This window comes from Pezoporus occidentalis, unplaced genomic scaffold, assembly GCF_034315485.1.
Source record: "Pezoporus occidentalis ecotype Australia unplaced genomic scaffold, CSIRO_AGI_Poc_V1 ctg23, whole genome shotgun sequence".
In the NCBI taxonomy this organism is placed as follows: domain Eukaryota; kingdom Metazoa; phylum Chordata; class Aves; order Psittaciformes; family Psittacidae; genus Pezoporus; species Pezoporus occidentalis.
The window spans coordinates 5,774,005-5,797,257 of NW_026914180.1; the positions used below are offsets into that span (position 1 = coordinate 5,774,005).

The 23,253-nt window shown below is 37.8% G+C and overlaps 1 protein-coding gene and 1 long non-coding RNA gene across 3 annotated transcripts in view; one reads left to right on the forward strand and one right to left on the reverse strand.

Moving 5' to 3' along the window:
* The window catches only part of UBE3C (ubiquitin protein ligase E3C), a 74,232-nt gene extending 59,671 nt beyond the window's left edge, over positions 1-14,561 (forward strand). For both annotated transcript variants that reach the window (XM_062621491.1, XM_062621492.1), the window contains 5 exons: positions 88-300; positions 5,820-6,008; positions 6,102-6,168; positions 7,135-7,265; positions 12,291-14,561. In XM_062621491.1, the coding sequence (XP_062477475.1) occupies positions 88-300; positions 5,820-6,008; positions 6,102-6,168; positions 7,135-7,265; positions 12,291-12,461 (771 nt within the window). In that variant the 3' untranslated portion in view covers positions 12,462-14,561. The remainder of the gene's footprint in view (positions 1-87; positions 301-5,819; positions 6,009-6,101; positions 6,169-7,134; positions 7,266-12,290) is intronic.
* On the reverse strand, positions 2,582-22,092 carry LOC134165088 (uncharacterized). The gene is made up of 4 exons (XR_009965363.1): positions 21,114-22,092; positions 17,797-18,352; positions 17,061-17,140; positions 2,582-2,718 (listed from the first exon to the last, which is right to left on the reverse strand). It is a non-coding gene; the product is annotated as an uncharacterized LOC134165088 (long non-coding RNA).
* Positions 22,093-23,253: the final 1,161 nt, after the last annotated feature.

Here is a 23,253-nt window from a genome sequence, read left to right on the forward strand (position 1 = left end):
AAAGGTTGAGAAATAGACAACAGCGTTCAGAATTCTTACATCTACAAAAGTAAAATCTAATGTGCTTCTAATTGCTTTGTTTTTCAGGCTCTTTATGAAAATATGCTGGTGGAGCTGCCATTTGCTAGTTTTTTCCTCTCAAAATTGCTGGGGACAAGTGCTGATGTTGACATTCATCATTTAGCTTCGTTAGATCCAGAAATGTATAAAAATTTGCTTTTTCTCAAGAGCTATGAAGGGGATGTGGAAGAACTTGGACTGAACTTCACTGTGGTAAATAATGACCTTGGGGAAGCACAGGTAAGAATGGCTTTAGCTCTGTTGTTTTTTTTTCCTGTTATATATGACTGATGAGTCGTTACTACCCCCACTAAGTCATTCTTTAAAGTCATCATCAAAAGTTTTTTCAAGTACACGATTAGTTAGATTGGCTACTTATATCTACTTTCAGTACTTGAAATATTGAGCCAGAATCCCTATGATGCCACACAATACACAGCACCTTTAGCAGTTGTTTCCTATCGCTTTTAAAGTCTGGTCTTTTAAATAGTTAACTATAGTGATTATTTTCTAACAATCATACATGAAAACTTCTTTTGCTTGAGGTAATTTCTTAAAATCTTTTATGTTGTTTGTCTGATTGCACTTCAGATAATTGGAAAAGGTAGGTGATATGTAAGCGATAGAAGTGCTGCCCTGCTTTGGAATCAGAGTTAGAAATCATAATGGATTAAAATAATAATGACCCAGCGACTCATTATTGTGCACTTAACAGTAATAGGTTTGTTGATTGCAGCTAATACAAATCCAGTTTAGTCTCTTAACTAAAAATGAAAAGTAGCTAGTAATTTCTGGGGAAGTTTTAGTTTCCATTCTTCATACACCTACACTGTATGTCCTGAAAAATTAACCACACAAGTTAGAACCTATGTCAACAAGTAGGGTAGAAGGATATAGAAAAGAGAAATCACTCAGAAATAATGTAGAGATGCAGGTTAGAGATGTTGCCAGCTCTACTTACTGCAACAAAAACACTGTAAAAAGGTGCATTCTTGCCAAGAAGCCTAATTTGTCTGTTAAAAGTCTTTGAGGGCTACAGCTGGTGTTATCAAGACTTCTGGATTCTAATTGTTTGGCATAAGTTTAAAAGGAAGATTAAATATAATTATTGGTAAGGAAAGGAAATGGAAGTTAAATATTCTGATGCTGTTTTGCTGTGTTTATATTTGGAGAGAGAGCACAATACCCGTGAAATATTAACCATCTTTTAATCAGACTGCATATTAGTGTAGTTCAACAGAACTAATTGGTTGTCATTCATTGTCTTCTGTGTTTTGATGCAACAGGTTGCTTTTTATATTTCATTTCATTACCTTAATAAACTTCATATGGATAATACATTTTGTCTGGTATTTGACTCATGTAACCATTGTATACTAACTAATTGTGTCAAGGTAAGGCTAATTCACTTTGGGAAAAGAGCTTAATTTGCACTCCTTAAGTTGAATGTACATTATCTCTAGTTTTCAGCTAAACAACCACTTTAGTGTCTAATAAATTGTGCCCAATAAATGCATCATAAATCTATCATTGTAAATAGCTATCCTCGTGACAGTGTCCATCCAGCAATTGTGGCACAAAAGCATTATCTGCTATGAAAGACACATTCAAAAGGAGCTCTATTGCCTCTGTCAATAGTAGAAGGTGGAAATTCTATTATCAGTGTATTGATTCCAGTCCTGTAATGTGCTTTTAGATCCCATTAAACTACTGTCAAAGTGCATTCACCAGAAGTTGAAAAAGGTACTTAATAATTTGCACATTAGACCTGCTAATTAGGGGAGCTCTGCCATCAACCTTATCTTCCAGCACCAAATAGCTTTAGCTTTTGATAAAGAACTATCTAATGCAGTGATAGCCTAGATTTCAACAGTTGGTTCTGCTGCAGAAAATGGTGGCCACTAAAACAGCCTCCAAACAATGTCAGCCTATAGTTACAGGTGCCTTCAAGTAGCTGTGTATATTGATTTTAGTTTTCCTTTTATCTAGTAGATTAGATGGTGATAAAATTATTCTAAAATGCTTATAAGTGTACAGTTACTGAGCTGGAGACAGTACCTCCTTTTTTCAGACCTTACCAGTGAGGAAGGTGTTTTGTGGCTGTCCAGGGGGAGAGAGGAAGATTCAAATATTGATTCTTCTTCCTTCAAAAGTGGCAGGTTCTGTACTACAGTGAGTTGCCTCAAGCATTGATTCTTGAGATTACATGGATCAGAACAGTTGAAATTATCAGAATACTCCATAAATAAAGTTTAAAAGCACAAATCCACAGGAAAGCACTATAACATCCATGACAGCAGTTTCTGTGAAATCCATACAGTAGGGAAAGTTGATGTTGAGACGCCTTCTTTGGCTTTTTAAACAGATGTGTATGACATTGTTGTTAGTTAAAATGTGTTGACACACTGAAGGAGAGTTCTTTGCCTTTAAATTTCCCTGAGAGAAAATTTTGAAGCCTTGAAAATAATTCTGAAAGTTTCTGTCTTGGCAACATCTTTACTAGGATACAGTGGATTAGATGAATGATTTTTGAGATTTCTCAGATGAAAAATACTGAAGTTGAAGCTGATCCTTCTCAGGCTGATTTATAACACTTAAAGCAAATGCGTTCTTAGGTGTTCAGGTGCAATCTCCTACCTAGAACTCCTGCCTGAACATCTGGAAGACAGATGGGAGGGAAAGAAAGAAAAGTCAACTTATTTTCAGAATGGGGAAAAACTGTAGGGGTGATGTGAAAAAAAATGGTCGCAGTCCAGGAGAAAAGATAAAATATTTTCATCTCTTCTAAAAACAAACTTATAGGAATTCTTGACTATTTTAAGAGTGCTTTTTGAAATTGCACTGGGAAGTCTGTGATTCTGTGAAGAGATAGAATCTTCATAGATTATATCTTCACACAAAAAAAGAATGCCTAGATGACAGGTACCTTATTCTTTCCTAAAATATTTCCCACTTTACCCTCTAAATATTCCTTTTCTACATTAGTTTGGGAAGCACCTGCCACTGCCAGATCTGTGTGAACAGGAACTGGCGTTAAGTTTGTCTATCAATAGAGACTTGCCATTTTTTTCTGCCTGTAATCACATTACAAATCGATTTTGTGTGACAGATGATTACCAGTAAGCCAGAAGATAGCGCCCCTGAATTCTGCTTGACAAATATGTTATCGACTGTCTTCCTGATTTTTGTTGTGCTTATTTCATTATTATGCTAATGTTCAAAACAGTAAATACAGTTACTCAAAATTATAGTCTGAACTCTTCATTTGAACTGCAGCTATTCATAAAATAGATACTTTTTTTTTACAAACTGTGATTGTTTTCTTAAGAATGTAAATATAAGTTGATTTAATTTATTTATTTTTTTATTTATTATTTACCTGCAGAAACATAAAATAGGATTTGTAGCCAAGAAAACCCTAAGTGCATGCAAGTATGGTCCCAAGTGTATCTAACCTTCAGTCAGAGGCCTAATTCAGTACTTCTGTCCACAGTACTAAAAACTGCAAAGCACCTTTTCTTGCAGATTTTTAAAAATAGGACTTTTATATTCCAGGTTTGTATTTCCCCTTGCCTGAATAATCCAAGTACTTATCTGAATAATATGCATGATTTCACTGCTTTTAAAATATGTGATTTCGATAATGAACCAAGTATAAACAAACAAAAAATCATTTTAACTTGGGTCTACAAAATAGAAAATAAGGTGATGACATAAGTCTGCACGTCTTGGGCAGTTTCTAGTGTTGCCAGTTCTAACCTATGTTGTTATCTTGCACCATCTAGTGGCGAAATGGGATGAATAAAAATCTAAGTTGATAAATCTTTAAACATGCAATAAATTATTGTCTTTTTTTGAAAAGGAACTCTTACAGTCATTCCTGATGTTTAAAATTAAGTGGGAATTCTACAATAGTTCCTTTAAAATGCCATGGAAGCGGGTAAAAAATGAATGGCATCAACATTTACCACTACCAAGTGTTACTATTTTCTGCCTTCTCTTTTACATCCTTCTTAGCTTTTGTGGCATAATATATGTATTATTCCTGCTGCATTACTCCTTTTGTTTCAGACTGTGTTGATACTTTGACATAATGGTGATAAAATTAATCTCACACTGACAAAATCTGAAAGGGGCAGTTAGATTACTGGAAAACCCCAGAAGAGGGTTTAGGTGTAGTCAGTACTACCTGCATATATACACAGTGTAGTATTGAGGAATTTTTTTTACTGTAGATGGAACAAAAGCAAGAAGCTTGCAGCTGAAGGATTAAAGTGGAAAGTAAGATATATTTTAACACCCATTGTAATTCAGGTTGTTCTAGCTTATCAAGGAAACTGATAAATACTCTTGACATATGGAGTCTTTACACCAGGATTGCCTGTCTCTAAAATATGTGCTCTAGCTCATCTATGGATTTATCAAGTTAGGAATCTCTAGACAGAATCCTCTGACCTGTGTTATCTGGGAGGTCAGATTCACAGATCTTAATGTTCTTCTTTGGTCTTAAAAAGCTATGAATCAAGTGAAAATGTGAATGCTCAAAAGCACTGGGATTTATTTTTATTTTATCTTGCCATTTTGCATAGTACTAGAACAGCTCACATAGTTAGTCAGCATGTTACAAGAGCAGCTATTCACATTTTATTCTCTGTGCTCTAAAGATGTGGTTGTTACCACAGACAGAAGTGCACTGTTGTTTAAAAAAAAAAAAAATAAAAATTGATGACTCCAGAGTGTAAAAACACAAATTGTTTTTGGAAGGGTTCAGAAGATGACAGTATCGCAGCTTTTCAGGTTTTTAATCCTCCTCTTAGTACTCTAATAATCCCTTCCATGTGGGCTGCTACTCAACAGAAGTTAAGTAGTAAAGAGCAGAATATCTAACGGTCTCTAGTGTTTTAACAGCAACCACCTTTGAGCCTGGTGTATATCTTAATGCAATTTACAGTGTATTTAGTTTGTTTTTTTCTTTTCATTAAGAATTCTTCCATGCTGAGGTGTCTTGGTATACTTAAAGAATAAGTTAACCTCAGTAGAAAAACACAGTTCAGGTTTGATTTTTTTGTTTGTTTGCTCTTTTTACTTCTGCTGAAGGTGTTGAGCACATGCAACCTGGATTTTCAACAGCAAGAATTGCGAATGCTTATAATTCTGTAAATTAGGCTTGTATCAGAATTGGAATTGGACATTGCTTTTACTGTAATGTGATCCTGCAGAATTCACGATCATCAGTCAAGCCTAGTCTGTCAAACATAGCTTTCTGAATCCAACCGGAAAGACAGCGCTCTCTGTGAGCTCTGTGCTTATACAGACTACTCTCTCTTCCAGGGCACTGGCTACCATCAGTGAAGCTAGGGGTAAGCTTGCCAAGGGGGAGATTTTCACCTCAGCTTCTGTTTGACTTGCAGTGGAAAATTTAGTATTACACGCCGTCTCCTCTGAAAGAGCTCTGACTTTGCCGAATCCATTTCCTGGTAATAAACCACAAGGCCATGTGATCACCTGCACTAGCAGCTGGAGGTTTAGATCTAGAAACTGGTTGCTGTGGAATGTGGTCTTAGGAGTAAACAGAAAACCCCGTACCTTTATAAGTTGTCATAATGTTGCATCTTATTTTTAGGTGAATATTCTTGAGTATATTCTAGTGAACTTCAGACACATAAATCACTTACTGGAATGTTTTGCAGTTCAACTTTATGGTTACAGCGCACAGAATTAAAGTTTTACTAAGATGATGAAAATTGTTATGTTTATAGGTGATTGAGCTGAAGCCAGGTGGAAAAGATATTCCTGTTACCAGCGCCAACCGAATCGCGTACATCCATCTGGTGGCAGACTACAGGCTAAACAAACAAATCCGACAGCATTGCCTTGCTTTCCGTCAGGGACTGGCCAATGTTGTGAATCTTGAATGGCTTCGAATGTTTGATCAACAGGAAATACAGGTACTTTGCTTAAAATGGCAGAAAACAATTGATTTAAACAGAGATAAATGCTAACTTTTTGTCTGTAATGTAATTAACTTCCTTCATTATTAGGTTCTGACTTCTGGTGCCCAGGTTCCTATTAGTTTGGATGACCTTAAATCTTTCACAAACTATTCAGGTAAGCATATTTTTTACTTAAATAAAAAAAAAAAATATTATAATAACTGGGGAGTAAATAAACTTGCTTTTAATCCTAGCTTTTTAAAAAAATTGCAGGGGCATTCTTGTTAACTTTGCCCAAACTCTCTAGACAGGCCTGAATCTCAGAAGATTGAGTGAAATTATAATACAGTCTAGTTTTGTAAATGTTGAAAACTATAGGCATGCAGTGTATTTATTCAGACACTTAAACACAAGTCTGTAGCTGTATAATTAGAGGATATGTAATTCCTTTTCTAAATAGATGTTAGTCAATGGTTGTGTCTGGTTCCTATGAAAATAAGTCTGCAAATGACTTTGGGATAGTTGTTTCTACAGCTGCATTCAGATACTTACAATTTCCTACTCAGCCTGAAGGGAGAGCTCATATTTTTCCCTTGTGAGAAATGCAAGGTACCTTGCTTCATTTTTCCCCTGCATTTATCATGAATGTAATCAAAAAGTTGCTACTATATAATTAGTTCATATCCAGCCTTACCTCAAGGTAAACTGATTCATTAAACAACGTCCCGAGTTTTGCATATTTTGCAGACTCTTGGTAAAAGTAAAAGGCAGTAATCCAAGGTTACTAGGTAAATGCTAAACTAAATGAAATTAATTTAAAACAAACAAATAGGATTCAGTGAAGAAGACTGGAATTAAGAAGCTGAGGGAGATAGTAGCCATAGGTAACCAATGAATGAGAAACTCAAAATGCAGTGATTAAAGAGATCTGTAGATACTGGTAGTCAGCAGTGTAAGCCTGCTGGTTATAGTATTTTCATAGAATCATAGAATAGTTAGGGTTGGAAAGGACCTTAAGATCATCTAGTTCCAACCCCCCTGCCATTTTCCCCAAGCTTTTCAAGATAGATGCTAGTTTTCTGGAGGATTTATTTCTTACATATAATTATTCTACCTTTAAATAATTTAAATCTCATTATAGGTGGCTACACAGCAGACCATCCTGTAATTAAAATATTCTGGAGAGTTGTAGAAAGTTTCACTGATGAGGAGAAACGCAAACTACTCAAGTTTGTAACAAGCTGCTCTCGACCGCCTCTTCTAGGGTTTAAGGTATTTGTCTTCCTGACTTCCTGGAAGGTTTCTGTAAATATGATTATGATACAAGCTTTTCATTTGAGAAGATTGTTCCCCTGTGACTACAGAAACAGCTTCGCTGTTTGCATTTGTGTGTATAATGAGCATATTTTTAAAATAGTTAATGAAATGTTGTTCTGTTGATTTCTGTTTTAACCGCAAAATTTGGTAAGCCTACAAACACATTGGTTAGAGCAATTGCTCATTGTCATGGATGATCCTTGCTGCCATTTCATGTCACTGTGTAGAAGCAGATTGCTACCGGTTTCAAGGAGCAGGTTGAGTTAAAAACAATGTCTTTTAAATCAGGCAAAAGAGATTTAGGATATAAAAGCAACTATTAAATTTGAACCTCTTAAATTAACCATTTGAAGCAGGAAATATGGTTCCTTCTAATTGCCATTTACCCTTTGTATCTAAATATTTAGCTGCTATCTTTAGGTTGCTATTTACAGTGAAGCTTAAGTATGAAGAGAACTTTTGTCTACTGGTTCTAAAACTAAAGAGAGGCCGAGGCAAGTTGAAGACCTTTTGCAACTAAATTCTGGGGTATTCTGCCCATGAGTTTCAGCTGGGCTGGAAAAATGCTAAGAACCAGCTATGGATTTTATTTCCTCTAAAATGTGAGAACATTGAGTGCTTTTTTGTAAGAAAATAAAAGAATAAATTATTTCATAGCAACACTTGCACCTTCAGCACAGTGATCAGCAGCATGCTTACTATTGTATTATTTAGTAAAAATAATACAAAGTGCCCTTACGTGGAACAAATATGGGCATTGCGTCATCCAGTTTCTTACAAGAGTAAGATTTGCTGCTAATCAAGATTTGAGTACATGTACTTAGTAAATGATCATATTATAAGGTACTGTGGTACAATAATTTGAGGTGAATAGTAACTAATTTCCTATATTTATTATGTAAAACAGGTAGATAGAATCATAGAATCACAGAATAGTTAGGGTTGGAAAGGACCTTAAGATCATCTAGTTCCAACCCCCCTGCCACGGGCAGGGATACCTCACACTAAACCATCTCACCAAAGGTTCTGTCCAGCGTCGCCTTCAACACCACCAGGGATGGAGCATTCACAGCTTCCTGGGCAACCCATTCCAGTGCCTCACCACCCTAACAGTATAAAGAACTTCTTCCTTATATCCAATCTAAACTTCCCCTGTTTAAGTTTTAACCCGTCACCCCTTGTCCTATCACTACAGTCCCTAATGAAGTGTCCCTTTCAGCATCCCTATAGGCCCCCTTCAGATACTGGAAGGCTGCTGTGAGGTCTCCATGCAGCCTTCTCCAGGCTGAAAAGCCCCAACTTTCTCAGCCTATCTTCATATGGGAGGTGCTCCAGTCTCCTGATCATCCTCGTGGCCCTCCTCTGGACTTGTTCCAACAGTTCCATGTCCTTTTAATGTTGAGGACACCAGAACTGCACACAATACTCCAGGTGAGATCTCACAAGAGCAGAGTAGAGGGGCAGGATCACCTCCTTGGACCTGCTGGTCACGCTCCTTTTGATGCAGCCCAGGATATGGTTGGGTTTCTGGACTGCGAGCATACACTGAAGTTGGCTCATGTTCATTTTCTCATCAACCAACACCCCCACATCCTTCTTTGCAGGGCTGCTCTGAATCTCTTCTTTGCCCAACCTGTAAAAATGAATGCAGGTATTGTGCATGTCCTGCGTATGATCATTTAAACCTCCATTTGGTACAGTTGTTCTGTAACCCTATGTGCAGTCTCACTCTCCGCATAATCCCTTCAGCTGCTGTAGTAAGTGCTGTGTGGTGCTGTTAGCATGTGGATAGGCAGCATATCCTCCATCTTCAGTATCTATAATCTGTAGCTCATCTTGCATTCCTTTTATAGGCCCAGAGGAGAGGAATTGACACTTTCAGTCAGTAATTTGTCTGACTGTTCCACGTGTCTACTTCAGGGTGAAATGAATCATGCCTTAGACTCCACAAAACATATGAACTAGATCCCTTTTAACAGTAAAGAGTGTCCAGGGTGGCTAGATTTGGATATAGTGACAACACAGATGGCTGTTCAATCACATGAATCCTATCTAGGATATTTATTTATTGATTTCTGTGATTGATTATTTAAAAGCCTGCGAGCATTTCTCTTAAACTCTCCAAGTCCATGTGAATATTCCTGTGCAGTACTCTAGCAACAAACAGGATTTTATAGGACAGTGGGAAGAACAATTAGGAAACTGGGGGATGAGAACAAGATAGAATAGTGTGCATCAGTCACATAATGAAGGGAGAACTGGGAACTATTGTGTGGATACAAATCAAACAGAAATCTCCATTTGTTGTCATCCTTTTTAATTACGAGAGAGGAAGAAATGCAGATGTAGCTACCCAGCTTTGAGGTCCCCAGCATGACATTTGACGAGATGGAGGAAGTGAATCAAAAGTCTAAAAATACTGAGGCTGACAGTGACACATTAGAAAAAAGCCAAATGTGGAAAGCTGAAGTTTGTGTATATACTTGGGAGATGGGCCACAACCTGACTTTAACATACTTGGCTAGAAGAACTGGAAGTAAAATAGTCATCAAATGATAGCAATAAAAGATTAATTCACTATACAAAGGACTTACGAGCTCAGCTGCATGCAAGAGTCTTGGCAACAGAAAGCAGTGATAAGGCATTACTGCTGCCTTTCTGGGCAGTGCTGAGCCGGAGTTATGTCAGTACTTGCACAGTGTTTGCAGTAGTGTCCTGTTAACATGGATTTACCAGCAAACAAGGGATTTTCTAGGGAATGCTTGTCAGAACAGGAAGTGGGTAACTGGTATTGTCATCAGCAGTAGTGTCTCGGTAGCCTGCGACAGTGTGTTGTTTAGAGCTTTGAAGATGAAGAGTGCAAAGCTGCAGGAATACTGAATATTACCAGCCAAGTAACTGCCTGAATATATTTAAGTTGGTAGATATTAACACAAGCTATCTTCAAAATTTGTTTACAGTTTTAATAGGTGTACTGTAATTTTCTGAGAAGAACACAGTTTCTGGTTCTCCTCTGAAATCTTCTATATGCTTTATAGTGTGGAACCATCTTGTTTTCTTAAAGTTGGTGCATCTTAATTTAAGAGAATGTCTTGACATTGATAGCTTATAGATAGCATGTTCTAGATTTGCATCTTTAAAAAATTTCAACTTTCACTGCCAGCTTCAGACTCAGAATAACATTTACTAAAGCTAATTAAAGTTTAATCAGTTTAATAAATGTGATTGTTACGGACAAAAGAAATCATTAAAGCATGGTTGAAAATTGTTAAGTTCCAATCAGGTCACATAATAAATTGATGATACTTTTCACTTCCAAACTATTGCAGTTTCCCGCTGTACAGTATTTAATTATGCAACAAATGGTGCCCTTGGCATGACATTTCAATTTAGAACTTAATTTTTCTATTTTTAAAGCTAAAGTAGGGGAATTCAATTAGCATTTTGAAAGGAACACTAAAAATACAGCATTGAACCATGAAATACTTATAAGAACCATGAAATACTTTTAAGGCCTCCATTTGAACAATAATTTAGCTTAGAGTCACATTGACCTTTTGCCTTTGGAGCTAGGATTTTTTTTCCAGTTTCTAAAATCAGAACTGTTTTATGTCAGGCAAGCATTTGATAAAATTAATACTTCCTTGCCAGCAAAAAAACCTGCTTTAGAGGTAACATAAAATGCGTTTTTCCTTATACTCTTTCTCAGAAGAAAAAGATCATATATTATTATTAAAACAATTACATTTTGCATACAAGATGTCTTCAAAGTCTGTTCCTCAGATCAATAATTTTCACATTAGAAGAATAAGTGAGGTTTGACAAGTTTGTATCATTACAGACTCACTATGCCCATCAATATCATCCCAGTAACAGCTGAGTGACTTTCTAATCTCTCTGCAAAGAAACACCGAGTATAATTACTTTAAATAAAGTTAGGTTTGTATTTGGAGAATACAGAGTACCTATTGATTCAGAATTCTAGACCATGGTAGTATAAATACTTGCATAATCTTACACACAGAATCATAGAATGAATAGGGTTGGAAAAGACCTTAAGGTCATACAGTTCCACCCCCCCTGCCATGGGCGGGGATGCCTAACACTCGACCATGTCATACTGTTCATCTTGAAATTCATAAGTTGTAAGTTTGCTGGAAGATTAGTTTAGACAGAACCCCTTAGAGCAAGAAATGTCATTAGCATTGAATCAGATGATTGATTTTAACAAAGAAAATACCATTTTATATTGTGGGGAGTAGAAGGAAATGATAGCTTGATACTCATCCACTTGAAGAATGTATCTTATACATTTTTTTTGTGTAGTCAGGATGAAAAGTACAATTCTCAGAAAAAGCTGTGTCATTATACAATGACAAATATTATACATCATTCAAACATGACAGAACATCCTTTCCTAATTACCTCCATTACTGCTAGCAGCCCGTTCCCTGTGTTCAGCATGTATTTCACTGTCAGAAAACTTCAGGGTAGCAGGAACCCATCATTTTCCTGCTCCTGAAGAATCAACAGTATCCATGGGCATTTGGGAGGCTTTGTAAGGTGAGCTTGAATTTGTGAATCCCAGTTGTTTCTCCCAAATACGACAAAAACAACAAAAAATTCCTTGAGTGTTGCTGTATTACTTTTCCATTTTGTGTTTCACTGGTTTTGTAGCATCATAAACTTGCAGAATAGTGTATGAACAACAACAATATTTTTTTTTTCTGGGAACCAAATAAATTGCTTTGTCTTCTGCAAATTAATGGATCTTGGTGGGGACAAGGTGGAAGGAGGCACTGCACAATTCAAGAGTGCTTTTGGAGCCACCAGGAATGAGGGAAAATGCCATTTGAGTATGTCATTGTGACAGGTTTTAATGTAATGATTTATTTCCTAGAAGTCTGTGCCAGCTGTTAGGAGGTAGGCTTTAGTTTGTATGTGGGTTTTGATATGTTTTTTTTCTGTTGCATTTTTCAGGAGTTATACCCTGCATTTTGCATTCACAATGGAGGATCTGATTTAGACAGGCTACCTACTGCCAGTACCTGCATGAACTTGCTGAAGCTTCCTGAGTTTTATGATGAAAATCTGATGCGAAGCAAACTCCTTTATGCCATTGAATGTGCTGCTGGATTTGAATTAAGCTGAGTCGAACTGATGCTGATTTGGATGATCTGCAGAGGAACTAACCAGTGCCTACTCTTAAGCAGCACCCGTACCCCAGCAGTTTTAAGGGAATTCTGTCTAGATTTCTGCAGCTCTTGTGTCTTATCAAATGCCCTCAAATAAGTTTCATTTTTAAACACAATTTCTTAGTTAGCTTTCATTAATTAATATTACATTGACACTGCTTTATGATTCAGAACAGTGAATGCTGTGTGCAGTGTGGCTGTTTTCTGTGTTACGCGACGAAAGAGCACATTTAAAGAACCGTGACATCTCGGTGAAATTAACCAAAGATGAAGCTTTGGCTTTGTGCTGTTCAAACAGATAATTTCACAAACTGGCAATAAAGTTGTGTACCATGCAGCACATTGGGATGAGACATCCTGTAATTAATCTTTTAGATGGAAGTGAAGCAGATGTTTGCAGATATCCCAGAACTGAGAGGATGGAAATGCTCATTACCAATAACCTAACATCTTACATTGTAGAATTGTTTACAAATCATAGTTGTTGCAGAACTCATGTTTTATACTACCTGTTGTGGTTTAAGTCCAGCTGGTAACTCAGCATCACGCAGCTGTTTGCTCACACCCCCTGCCTCCTTCCTCCTTTCCCCCCCACTCTGGGCGAGATGGGGAGGAGAACTGAAAGAATGTAAACCCCACAGGTTGAACAGTCCAATAACTAAAGTATAATATGAAACTGCTACTGCTACTAATAATGATAAGGTGAATAACAAGAGGAGAGAATATAAAACTAAAAGGGTAAAGGAAAATAACAATAAACGCAAGTGGTGCACAGTACAATTGCTCACCACCTGCTGACCAATATCCAGCCTGACCTGAGCAACGATCTGGGCCTTCAGGTGACTCCCTCCCCCTGTTTACATCCTGGGCATGACGTGGTATGGTATGGAATACCCCTTTGGCTGTTTGGGTCAGGTGTCCTGTCTCTGCTTCCTCCTGGTTCCTCACTGGCAGAGTGTGAGACTGAAAAGTCCTTGATCAGGGTAAGTGCTACTGAGCAACGACTGTAACACTGGTGTGTTACCAGCATTGTTCTTAGGCTGAAGTCAAAACACAGCACTGCACCAGCTACTAGGAAGGAGAAAAATAACTGTTACAGCTGAACCCAGGACACAACCTTCCCTCAAGATGGTAGGCACTGAGATAAAATGGTTGTAATACTCCATTTGTGCTTTCTGAAATACTTGGAGAAATCTGATTCGCGTTAAGTTCAACCTTTGGCTGCATCATTACCACTTGAACACTGTTGTGAGTGGATGTGACTATCCATATTTTCTTTGTCCTGTTTCTGTCTTTTGTGCCTGTACAGGTTTTTTGTTTTCTTTTTAAATGTATGAGACTCCTGTTGCATACACAGTACGTACAGAAGCCATCACTTTGGAAAAGTACACATGTAACAACTATTAAAATTATTTGAACCAAAGTTATCAGGCTTTATCTTTTATATTTGAAGCCTGTGGTATTCACATTCCTTTTCCCTGTCATTTCTTTCCATCTTGAAATGCTGTATCTGTGCTGTGGACACTAGTCAAACTCATTATTTTTTTGGTGATGAAACAGCTTTTCTATCCATCTGCCTGCGGTTTTTCTGCTAAGAAAAGTAGGTGGGAATATGCTGCTTAATATAATTTCGTATCTGGGAAAAAAAAATGCTTTCACATGGAAGGAACTGATCCTCTGGTAGTAGTAGGCACATTGTTGGGTGTTCGTATGCAAACCGCAGTCCATTTAAAGAAAGGAATTATAGTTCAGACTGTAAGATCCGTAAGTGCATCCCCATGAACTTTAGTTTTTTAAATCATCAAAAATTACAATCAAATTTGTATTCATCTCTTATGCAAAAAAATATTTTGCTGTTACAGGAAACTGTTGGATTTCATATTTAATAATCAGTAACCAGCAATATCCTTTTAAATGTGGGAAAACTGAGTGATTTTAAGATGTTTACTAGTAACCATATAAAAATGTATAATTTCTTAATTTGGGTAATAAATGATGTGTTAAAATACTATTTGTAGTCTTGATGTACAGAAATAAAACAATTGGTTTTCTTTTTGGTTTTGCTTTAGGCTTTTTATTTATGTTAAATGTTACATACCCAGGTTATTCTTTATCCCAAAACTCTTTTCTTGTATATTTTTCTACAGAAACTATGGAACTTGTAAAGAAGTTGAAAAAGAGATCAGTAATAGTGGAACTGCCTCCTTGTAACTGTAAAACCTGAACACTTCCTTAGATAGCATTATTTATTTTAGAACCTAATGTGTTAAATATTTTGAAATTATTTTTCAATTCCATTATTTTGCTACATTGGGTAGTGGTGTATCTGTATTTTGTAAAATTGAAATGAAAATTTTCTATTAAATAGTTGTATTTTGAAGATTGTGTTGGAGTCATGCCAAGTGATCATGACTTGTATGCTTCCTGCTTCTGTGAAAGGAGACAGTGTGCACTATTCCTGTCTGGTACCACAATTGCAAGCTCAACAGAGAGGGTAGGCTGGGAGGAAGGGTGAGTTGCAGAGAGATGCAGTCATGTAATTGCAAGAACTTGCAATTACTACTGAAAAAAAAAATCAGTAGAGAATTTGCGTTTGCTGGAAATACTCTTCCTGACTTTTTGTTCCTTCAGTATGTAGTACTCAGTGATACTGGTTTGCATATTCTGTACATTAAGTATGAAATCCTGACATGCTCAAGTCAGGGGACTGTAGCCTAGATTTCCTTCTGCAGGTAGGCGGCTGAAAATGAAAGCTACAACAGCTTATACCACTGTGAGTACCCAGGCTGCAGTAAGAAGAGGGTAGGTCTCTCTGCTGGCAACAGCGGCTTTCAGTTGTGTCAGCTCTTTTCCTGTAGTCAGGATGAAACATGAGTCCCTGCTTTTCAGTGACCTATTGCTGGATATTTTAAGGAATGAGAGGTAAAAGTGTAAGAAATAATATAGCTGTAGTTATGGCCTGAGGAGCTAGGTAGTCTTAAATGATCTCTTGCAGCAAGAATGATTTATATAGGAAAATGGATTTCCTCTTTTTTAAAAGAATGAACTCTCCCCCAGTTGTGATGCACCCAGAGTTCAGGTAGGCAGAAGCAGGAAGCACTTTGCATGCAAGTAACCTGAAATGCTATTGTAGATTTTGGTCATCAGAATTACAGGAGTAATAATAATGGGTTGTTTTTAGCACAAGATAACCCTTTCTGAAAGTCAGTCTCTGTATTTCAGTGTTTTGTCCTAGTTCAGTACTTTTGAAAAATGACAGCATTTTCTGGTTTTGTTTTCAAATAATTCTTGGTTTATAATTCTGCATCCTGTTCTAAAAACATTTTTGTCACCAGTTATCATTATAATGGCAGAGGTCACAAATGCTTCATCTCTCTAAAGTGAAAAGGCATAAAAGAATAAAAACAAAATTAGGACTTGGTCTGTTTATCTTGGTGGGAATTTTTCTAGATGTGGGTTCAGTCCTACTAGCTGGGTTACAAAAACCAAACAGCACAAAACCCCAACAAAAAAACACAACAAATGAAAACAGAAATGTTTGGCCTTGTTCCTTATTCTCAGTTGTTTTCCATCATGGTGCTGAAAGCCAGACTTTTATAAACTTCACAAAACTCACTCGTCTCTGGGCAGAATTCGTGTCTACAGCAGAGGAAAGTTTTGGCTCCAGTTTCATGCATAAACATTGAGCTGCCAGAAGCTGGATTTGAACAACAAGGATGTATCTTCAGTTACTTTTGTGTGGGGTGCTGCCACATAACTAAAAACCAATGAGCTCCCTGATGCTATCAGAAGCAGTGTGGACTGTCTTTCTGGCATCGCCTGAGAAATCTAGCACAAACATCCAATCTACCAAGGGGTTTGGAATTCAAAGAGAACGCTTCAAGGAGTGAGCTTGTGCTACATTTCAGTTTAACCCAAAACCTAGTTGTTAAATGCCAGTAAGACAGCACGTAACTTTTCACCACTGAAAATAATACAGCACAGAAACAAGGTGAAAACGAGAGAGTTGTTTTTCTTGGAATGTTTTGTTGGACCTGTCTTTTTTTTTGTATTTATAATTATATGCAAAAACTTTAAAACATTTGCTTATATACATGATTTTGTGTTAATAATGGTTTGTGATGTAAATGCTTGTTACTATTTTTTTTCATGATGCTTTGTCTGTTAGCAAAGGAGAGAAAAAATGAACATGGTCTGTAAAACTGATCAGGATGTCTATATTTTTATTGAATTCTGCTTTTGTGAATAAAATAATTTGAGTTTTCTTGAAACTCTGCAGAAACACTCTTTATTTCTTTGCAGTAAATGTGGTGTTCTCAGGCTAAAGACTGATAGTACTGAATAGGTCCCTTCTAAAAGGGAAGCTAGTACCAACTGTTCATTGGTCTTAAAGTTACTACTGCTGGAACAGGCTGCCCAGGGAAGTGGTTGAGTCACGGTCCCTGGAAGCATTCAAAAAACATGTACATGTGGCACTTAGGGACATGGTTTAGTGGTGGTCTTGGCACTGCTTGGTTAATGGTTGGACTCGATCTTACAACAGGTCTTTACCAACCTGAATGATTCTGTGGTTCTATGATTTTACTGCTCCAGGATGATTTTCAGCTTCAGGTTTTGAGATGTGAAGTTCCCATTCTGTCAAACTGCAGCCAAAAGGTTTAGCTTTGTTTCAGTGTGTCTTTCAAACATATAACTAATATCACTGACATGCTTTGAGAAAACTATTTTTGCAAAGAACAAAACTTACTCCTTGTATAAAAATACAAGAAACTTTTAATTCATAATGAAGAATGCTACTTTGTTAGCAAATACATGAAAAAAAAAAAACCATCTCTTTCAGCTTCTGAAATTTTAGCTCTATTTTAGCCCCTCTGAAGGTGTAATTTATTTTTTGTCTCCTTTGATGATTACGATCATCTGCATCTCTCTGCACTTCTATTATTTTCATTGCTAAATACACAGTTCCACCATAGCATTTATGAAGTTAGTAATGTGCATGCTTACTCTGGAATACTTAAAAATAGCACCACATACCCTTCAGCTCACCTGCCACTAAAAATGTGGCAAGCTGAAAATTACAGAAAACTCCTCTTGTAGGACACTTCATAATTCATACGATGAATAGAGCACAAATGCTCAGACATCTTGCCTGGTTTTCAGTATGTATCTGATAGGCTGGAAACCTCGTAACATTTCTGATGCGTGTAAAGAGATAACACAAGGCAGGAAGTGATTATGAAGTTGTGCTAGTTGAATCCAGTTTAAAGAACACATGAGTGTCTGGAGATCACCTACTCCAGCCCTTTTGCTCAAAGCAGGGTCATGTACAGCAGGTTGCTCAGGACTTTGCCCCATGGAGTTTTGAATGTCTCTGTGGATGGAAACTCCACAACTTCTCTGGACAACCTGCTCCACTTTTCAATTACCTTTACATTTTACCTAGAACATTTTTAATCAGGTTTAAACACAATTTCTCATATTCCAGTTTGCGCCCATTGCCTCTCATCCTGTCACAAGGCAGCACTAAGAGGACTCTGAGCCTTCTTCAGGCTGAACAACCCCAGCTCTCTCAGCCTCTCCCCATGTGACACGTCCAAAATCTGAATCATCTTTCTTTCCAATTTGCTTGTTAGTGAACACAACAGCATCTTCAAAACACCTTTTGTGGACTTTGATGTGACCGGGGACTTAGTAGACTACACTAACTCTCCTCCTGCCTGCAGATGTCTGTAGTTGTTAACAAATGGCACTTAACCAGGTATGGTTGGATTTAAGATCTTGTGACTTCGCTTTTTCACCTTCCAGTGTTGCTTTATCTTTTCAATGATTTTGCAAATCTGTTATCAGCTGCAAAATAAGAAAGTCAGCAAAAAATGAATTTTCAGTTATTTTCACAACTTGTTATAGACATGATGCTAAACATTGGTGCAAAAATCATAGGGCTAATGCTAAATGTTAAATCACCTACACATGTATTCAATTTTTCCACCACCAGCCATATCAAATACCTAGAAGTGGAATTTCTTGGACAAACTCCTATAATCTGGCTGTCTTCTACAAAAATCAGGTACCTCAGTGCTAGGTGCAATCAAGCAAAGCACCTTCAGACAGGCAAATAGGAGAAACATGGGAATTCTGACTGGCACCAACGGGACTGCTTGTACATAAGGGTATGGAGAGGTGTCCTGCAGGCTTGATTTCATGCCTGTGTCATGTCAAGGGATGAATTTTTCTTGTGTGACAGTTAAATCATTGCTACATTGCATTGCCAGAACAGTTGCTTTCCAGTCTGGGACTAAGTTCACCTGTCCACAGCTCTGTAGGAAACATACATTCCATTAATACATTGGTAAGAACAGCTTGCTTAAATGTCCTACTATATTTAAGATCATTGTTTTCTACATTCCCAGAGCAGATGTTAGCTCATTCTGTGTAACATTTGACTGAAAAGTAGTTTTGCATAATTTCTATTTTACTCTCTGTTTATAGTTACACATAGCTCTTGATTGCTGAAGAAGGAAACAGGCATTCACCAGATGGTGTTATTTCAGATCATCTTGCTACTTCTGCTTACCCAAATGTTAGACCTATGAAAAGCATCTCTTTATCAGTTGCTGTGTGGTTTTGCTGTATGTTGTCAAACATAACTTTTCAAAGAAAGTGGTTCTTTCTAGCCCTTTTATCTTCAATTAGAGTAATTCCTGTCATTAATAATAATTCATCATCTTCACTATGAGGGTGGTGAGACACTGGAACAGGTTACCCAGAAAAGTTGAGGCTGCCTCATCCCTGGAAGTGTTCAAGGCCAGGCTGGACACAGGGGCTTTGGGCAACCTGGTCTAGTGGAAGGTGTCCCTGCCTATGGCAGGAGGATTGGAACTAGGTGATGTTTAAGGTACCTTCCAACACAAACCATTCTGTGATTTTAGGATTACAGCTCTGCTTACTGCTTTTCTTTTTCCTCTCTGCTCTTTAAGGCAAATAGCAGCAGAGCTCAGAGTTCTGCAGAGATATTTTAGGTCTAATTAACTATTAGCTCTATTTAGCTATTCATGAAAAGTAACATAGAACTAACTAATATTTGGCACTGGCATATGGGTAAGAAAGCATATCCCTGGTCAAATGAATAGACAGAAATGCTGACTGAGCTGTCCTGGCAAGGAATAAGCATTTGCCATAAGCTGTGACATCTTCTGACTGCCCACAGCAGTTCTTGGGTTGTTGCCTGCACACCTCAAATAATCAGTAGGATACATCTGATGCTTCAGGGGGAATTGGCAAAAACACCAGCTATGCAGAAATGTTTTAATCACTTTCAAAAACATCCCCTTGGCTCAAGCTTTTGGTTACAATGGGGAGTCCAGATAAACTTGCAGCCTTCTGGTTACTGACGGAGCACCTTACCAGTGAAAATCGAGGTTATACTCAGAAGAAAATCTATTGAGAATGCTAATGAAAATTGGTTATTTTGTGCTCCTAATGCATCTACTTAAAGTTTTAAACATTAGGTGTATTGCTCATATTTCAAGTCTAATTGTTTCTGATAAGCTATCAGCAAAAAGTTAATGCTTATATTTAATTAAGTGGCACTTTCCAGAATTACTTTGCCAGTAGTACTATAATTAAATGATGTGAGAACAGTCTTTGATACATATGCTCATATTCTTTGCTAATACCAAAAGTAGAATTCGTAAATAGAAAAACTGGATGCATTAAGCAGTGGGCCAGAGCAGCAAGCCAGGAAGGCTGCAGCCATCACCACATCAGAGGGACCAATATTAATATCTCTCTAATGCAGCATTTTTAAGTATTTCTTGTGTTCTGATGGGCTTTTCATAATTGACCTCTGTAAGTCATAAAAAATTACTAAGAAAAAAAAAAGGATCTGGGAACTATGTGAATTGCTAATACCTCCTGGAATGCTGCCACATGATTTCCATCATTAGGTTATAGCTACCAGTTAGGCCTGAATTCATCTCACTTAACTTCAGCCATCTGTAAAGTGGCTGTCGAGGCACTTCCGATGAAAGAGAGGCAACCCAGAGACAGAGCTCCAGAGGGGGGGATCTTTCTTTACTAAAATACATCTACAAAGCAGAAACTGTGCCCTGGAGGTGCACCCTCCTTCTCTTTCTGTTCATAGTTGGAGGCCTTACACTAGATGCTTAACTTTTAGACAGCTGAAGTGAACCAGACCTTGCTGTCATGTTTCCGGGTGAGGACTGAAAATTCTTGAGCAATGAAGATGCTCTGATAACAGGGTTTATTCTGACTTGTGACTGGGCCCTTGGATGCCAGCCCAGGTCTGCCTGGATCTTTGATACCAGCTTCAACAGATCCACCAGCTTTTGTTATTGGAATGTTGATCCCCTGCCAGCAACGTCACACTTAATGCTCCCTGACACAGTATTCCAGACTTCAGCTGCAAGCAGCTAGCCATAAAAACACAGAATGCTTTTACTTCATACTTTGCAAATACCTTTGAAGGCTTTCCGAATCTAAATCTTTTCTCTTTTATTAGTCCTATACGTAGATCTAATTAAACATTTGATCTTCCTATGTTATCTCTTCCTATGAGTCTTGCCTAAAATCTTTCCCACAACATCACCTCTGGTGAGGAGGAAGGTGGCTCTGGCTCTTCACCTTACGCAGTTCTTTGTTTATCTGTGTTGATTTTTTTACACAGAGACTGCAAAGTCCTGTTGCCTGGAAAACGCTGACATAAGCAGTTCTCACTTAAGGACTTCCAAACCTTTGTAAGACATCTAAATATGATTAATGCTAAAGTTTAAAAATTATTCTGATTGATATTCATTGAAATGAGCGTGACTGAAGACAAATAACAAACCAAACTATGGGTCAGGAGAATTCTAATTAATTCTCGGGGAACTAGTTTGTCTTGTCCTCTGGCACTTGAACTATGTAACTTGAAGGAGAGAAAAGGGGGTAAAAGGATAGTTCAGCAGTACCTTGCTATGGTTATGAACATTTTTTATCAGAGTGTTGCAATTTAAAAGCAAAAGAATTGTAGACACAGTATCTCTTCTGAGCTTTGGGTGATCTGGGAGAAGCAGAGACTGCCTGGACATACACAGATTAGATGACATTAGCCTGGAAGGTCTTAGAGGCTGAGCTGACCTGCTGAAGATCTGAAGGGGTCAGAGGTGGGTGTGTAGCCTTGCTGGGCAAAGGCAGCAAGCGCACTGGGTAGAGCAGCATGAAAGTAGCATTTCCTTCGCTGCTTACCAGCAAGCAGCATTCTTCCCATCAGAAAACAAACAGAAGCAAGGAAAACAGGACCAGTTGACATTTTAGTCTACTACAAGTGGGGTCTCACAAGAGCAGAGTGGGGGGAGAATCGCCTCCCTGGACCTGCTGCCCATGCTCCTCTTGTTGCAGCCCAGCATACTGTTAGCTTTCTGGACTGCAAGTAGACATTGCTGGGTCATGTTGGGCTTCACATACCGTATTTTCTCCAAGTGCAAAACTGATCTCTCAGCCTTTCCAAACCTTATTCCTATATATGAAGGGTGCCGTTTAGAGTCAGAACTATGTTAGAAAATCTATGGGAAAATTAATGTAATGCTGTCACCTGTACAACAACTGTGTTAAAGCAGCAGTTGTGATCATGCAGACAATGTTGTGATTTCAACCCTGTAATTCCACATGGAATTTCAACCCTGTAATTCCACATTCCACATGGAATTACACTCCTTTGCCACCATTCTGCTTCTGTGGATAAATAAAAAATTTTATGGTTAGTATCCACCAGATCATAATTTTAATATAAAATCTACTCTGTAAGGAATTAAAATAATTGCCTCATGTACCACTCCAAGCTTGTGTACTGCAGGTGAGGTTTTTCAAAGAGTGAGTGAACACTTTTTATCCTTTGTTCTCACCTGTCATAACTCATGAAAGGGGAAAACTCTTTTATTTCCATATCAATAAATGTTTAAAGCATTAAATAAAATTTTTATAAGATCTCCTCCCTGCAGTTTGCCTTTGCACCTGCCAGGCTAGGGGTCTCCTGAGGTTTGCAATCACACCTTTTAGAAAGAGCCAGGCCAACCCACCAGCCATCTTTATTTATTTCTTCCCAAGTGGATCAACAACTTGGCCTTCACAGTTACTCGCTGATGAGAAACTAATAATGGTGCTCAGTGTCTCTTTGATCTAATTTTAAAGACTTATTTCCATGACCGCTACTTAGCATCAAATCAAAACACCAAGCCTATACTTAGGGTTGTCCTACCTCTTGTCTTGCTCAGTTGTATTATGTTTTCCTGTTATTCCAAGCCTGCTTTTTTCCATTTGAGCTGATCCCACCGACACATAAGCACCTCCAAAATGGTGAGTAGCCTTTCAATTTGTGGAGCACACATTTTAGGTGTGGAAACTATCTAGTTCTACCTTGGCTATCAGTAAATCAATGCCTTCTACAGCTTTTTAAATGAAGAACGAGAAACATATTTTTACAGCAAATTTAAATCATGGATAAAGTCCAAATTTTTAAAACAGACTAACTTGGCTGCTTATACTTTGCTCTCAGCCATGACAACTAAGAAAACCACATACTAAAGTATAACCCAAAGGAGGCTCAAATGTGTTCAAACAGCATCTGTACATGTGCCAGCTGGAAAACGCTGAATCTGGCCCAGAATAACCAGGGATGGGGGTTACTGGTTTTGAGAGTAAAATAAAGACACACATGGGGGAAGACCTTTTGGCTTTTAAGGAGCCAAACT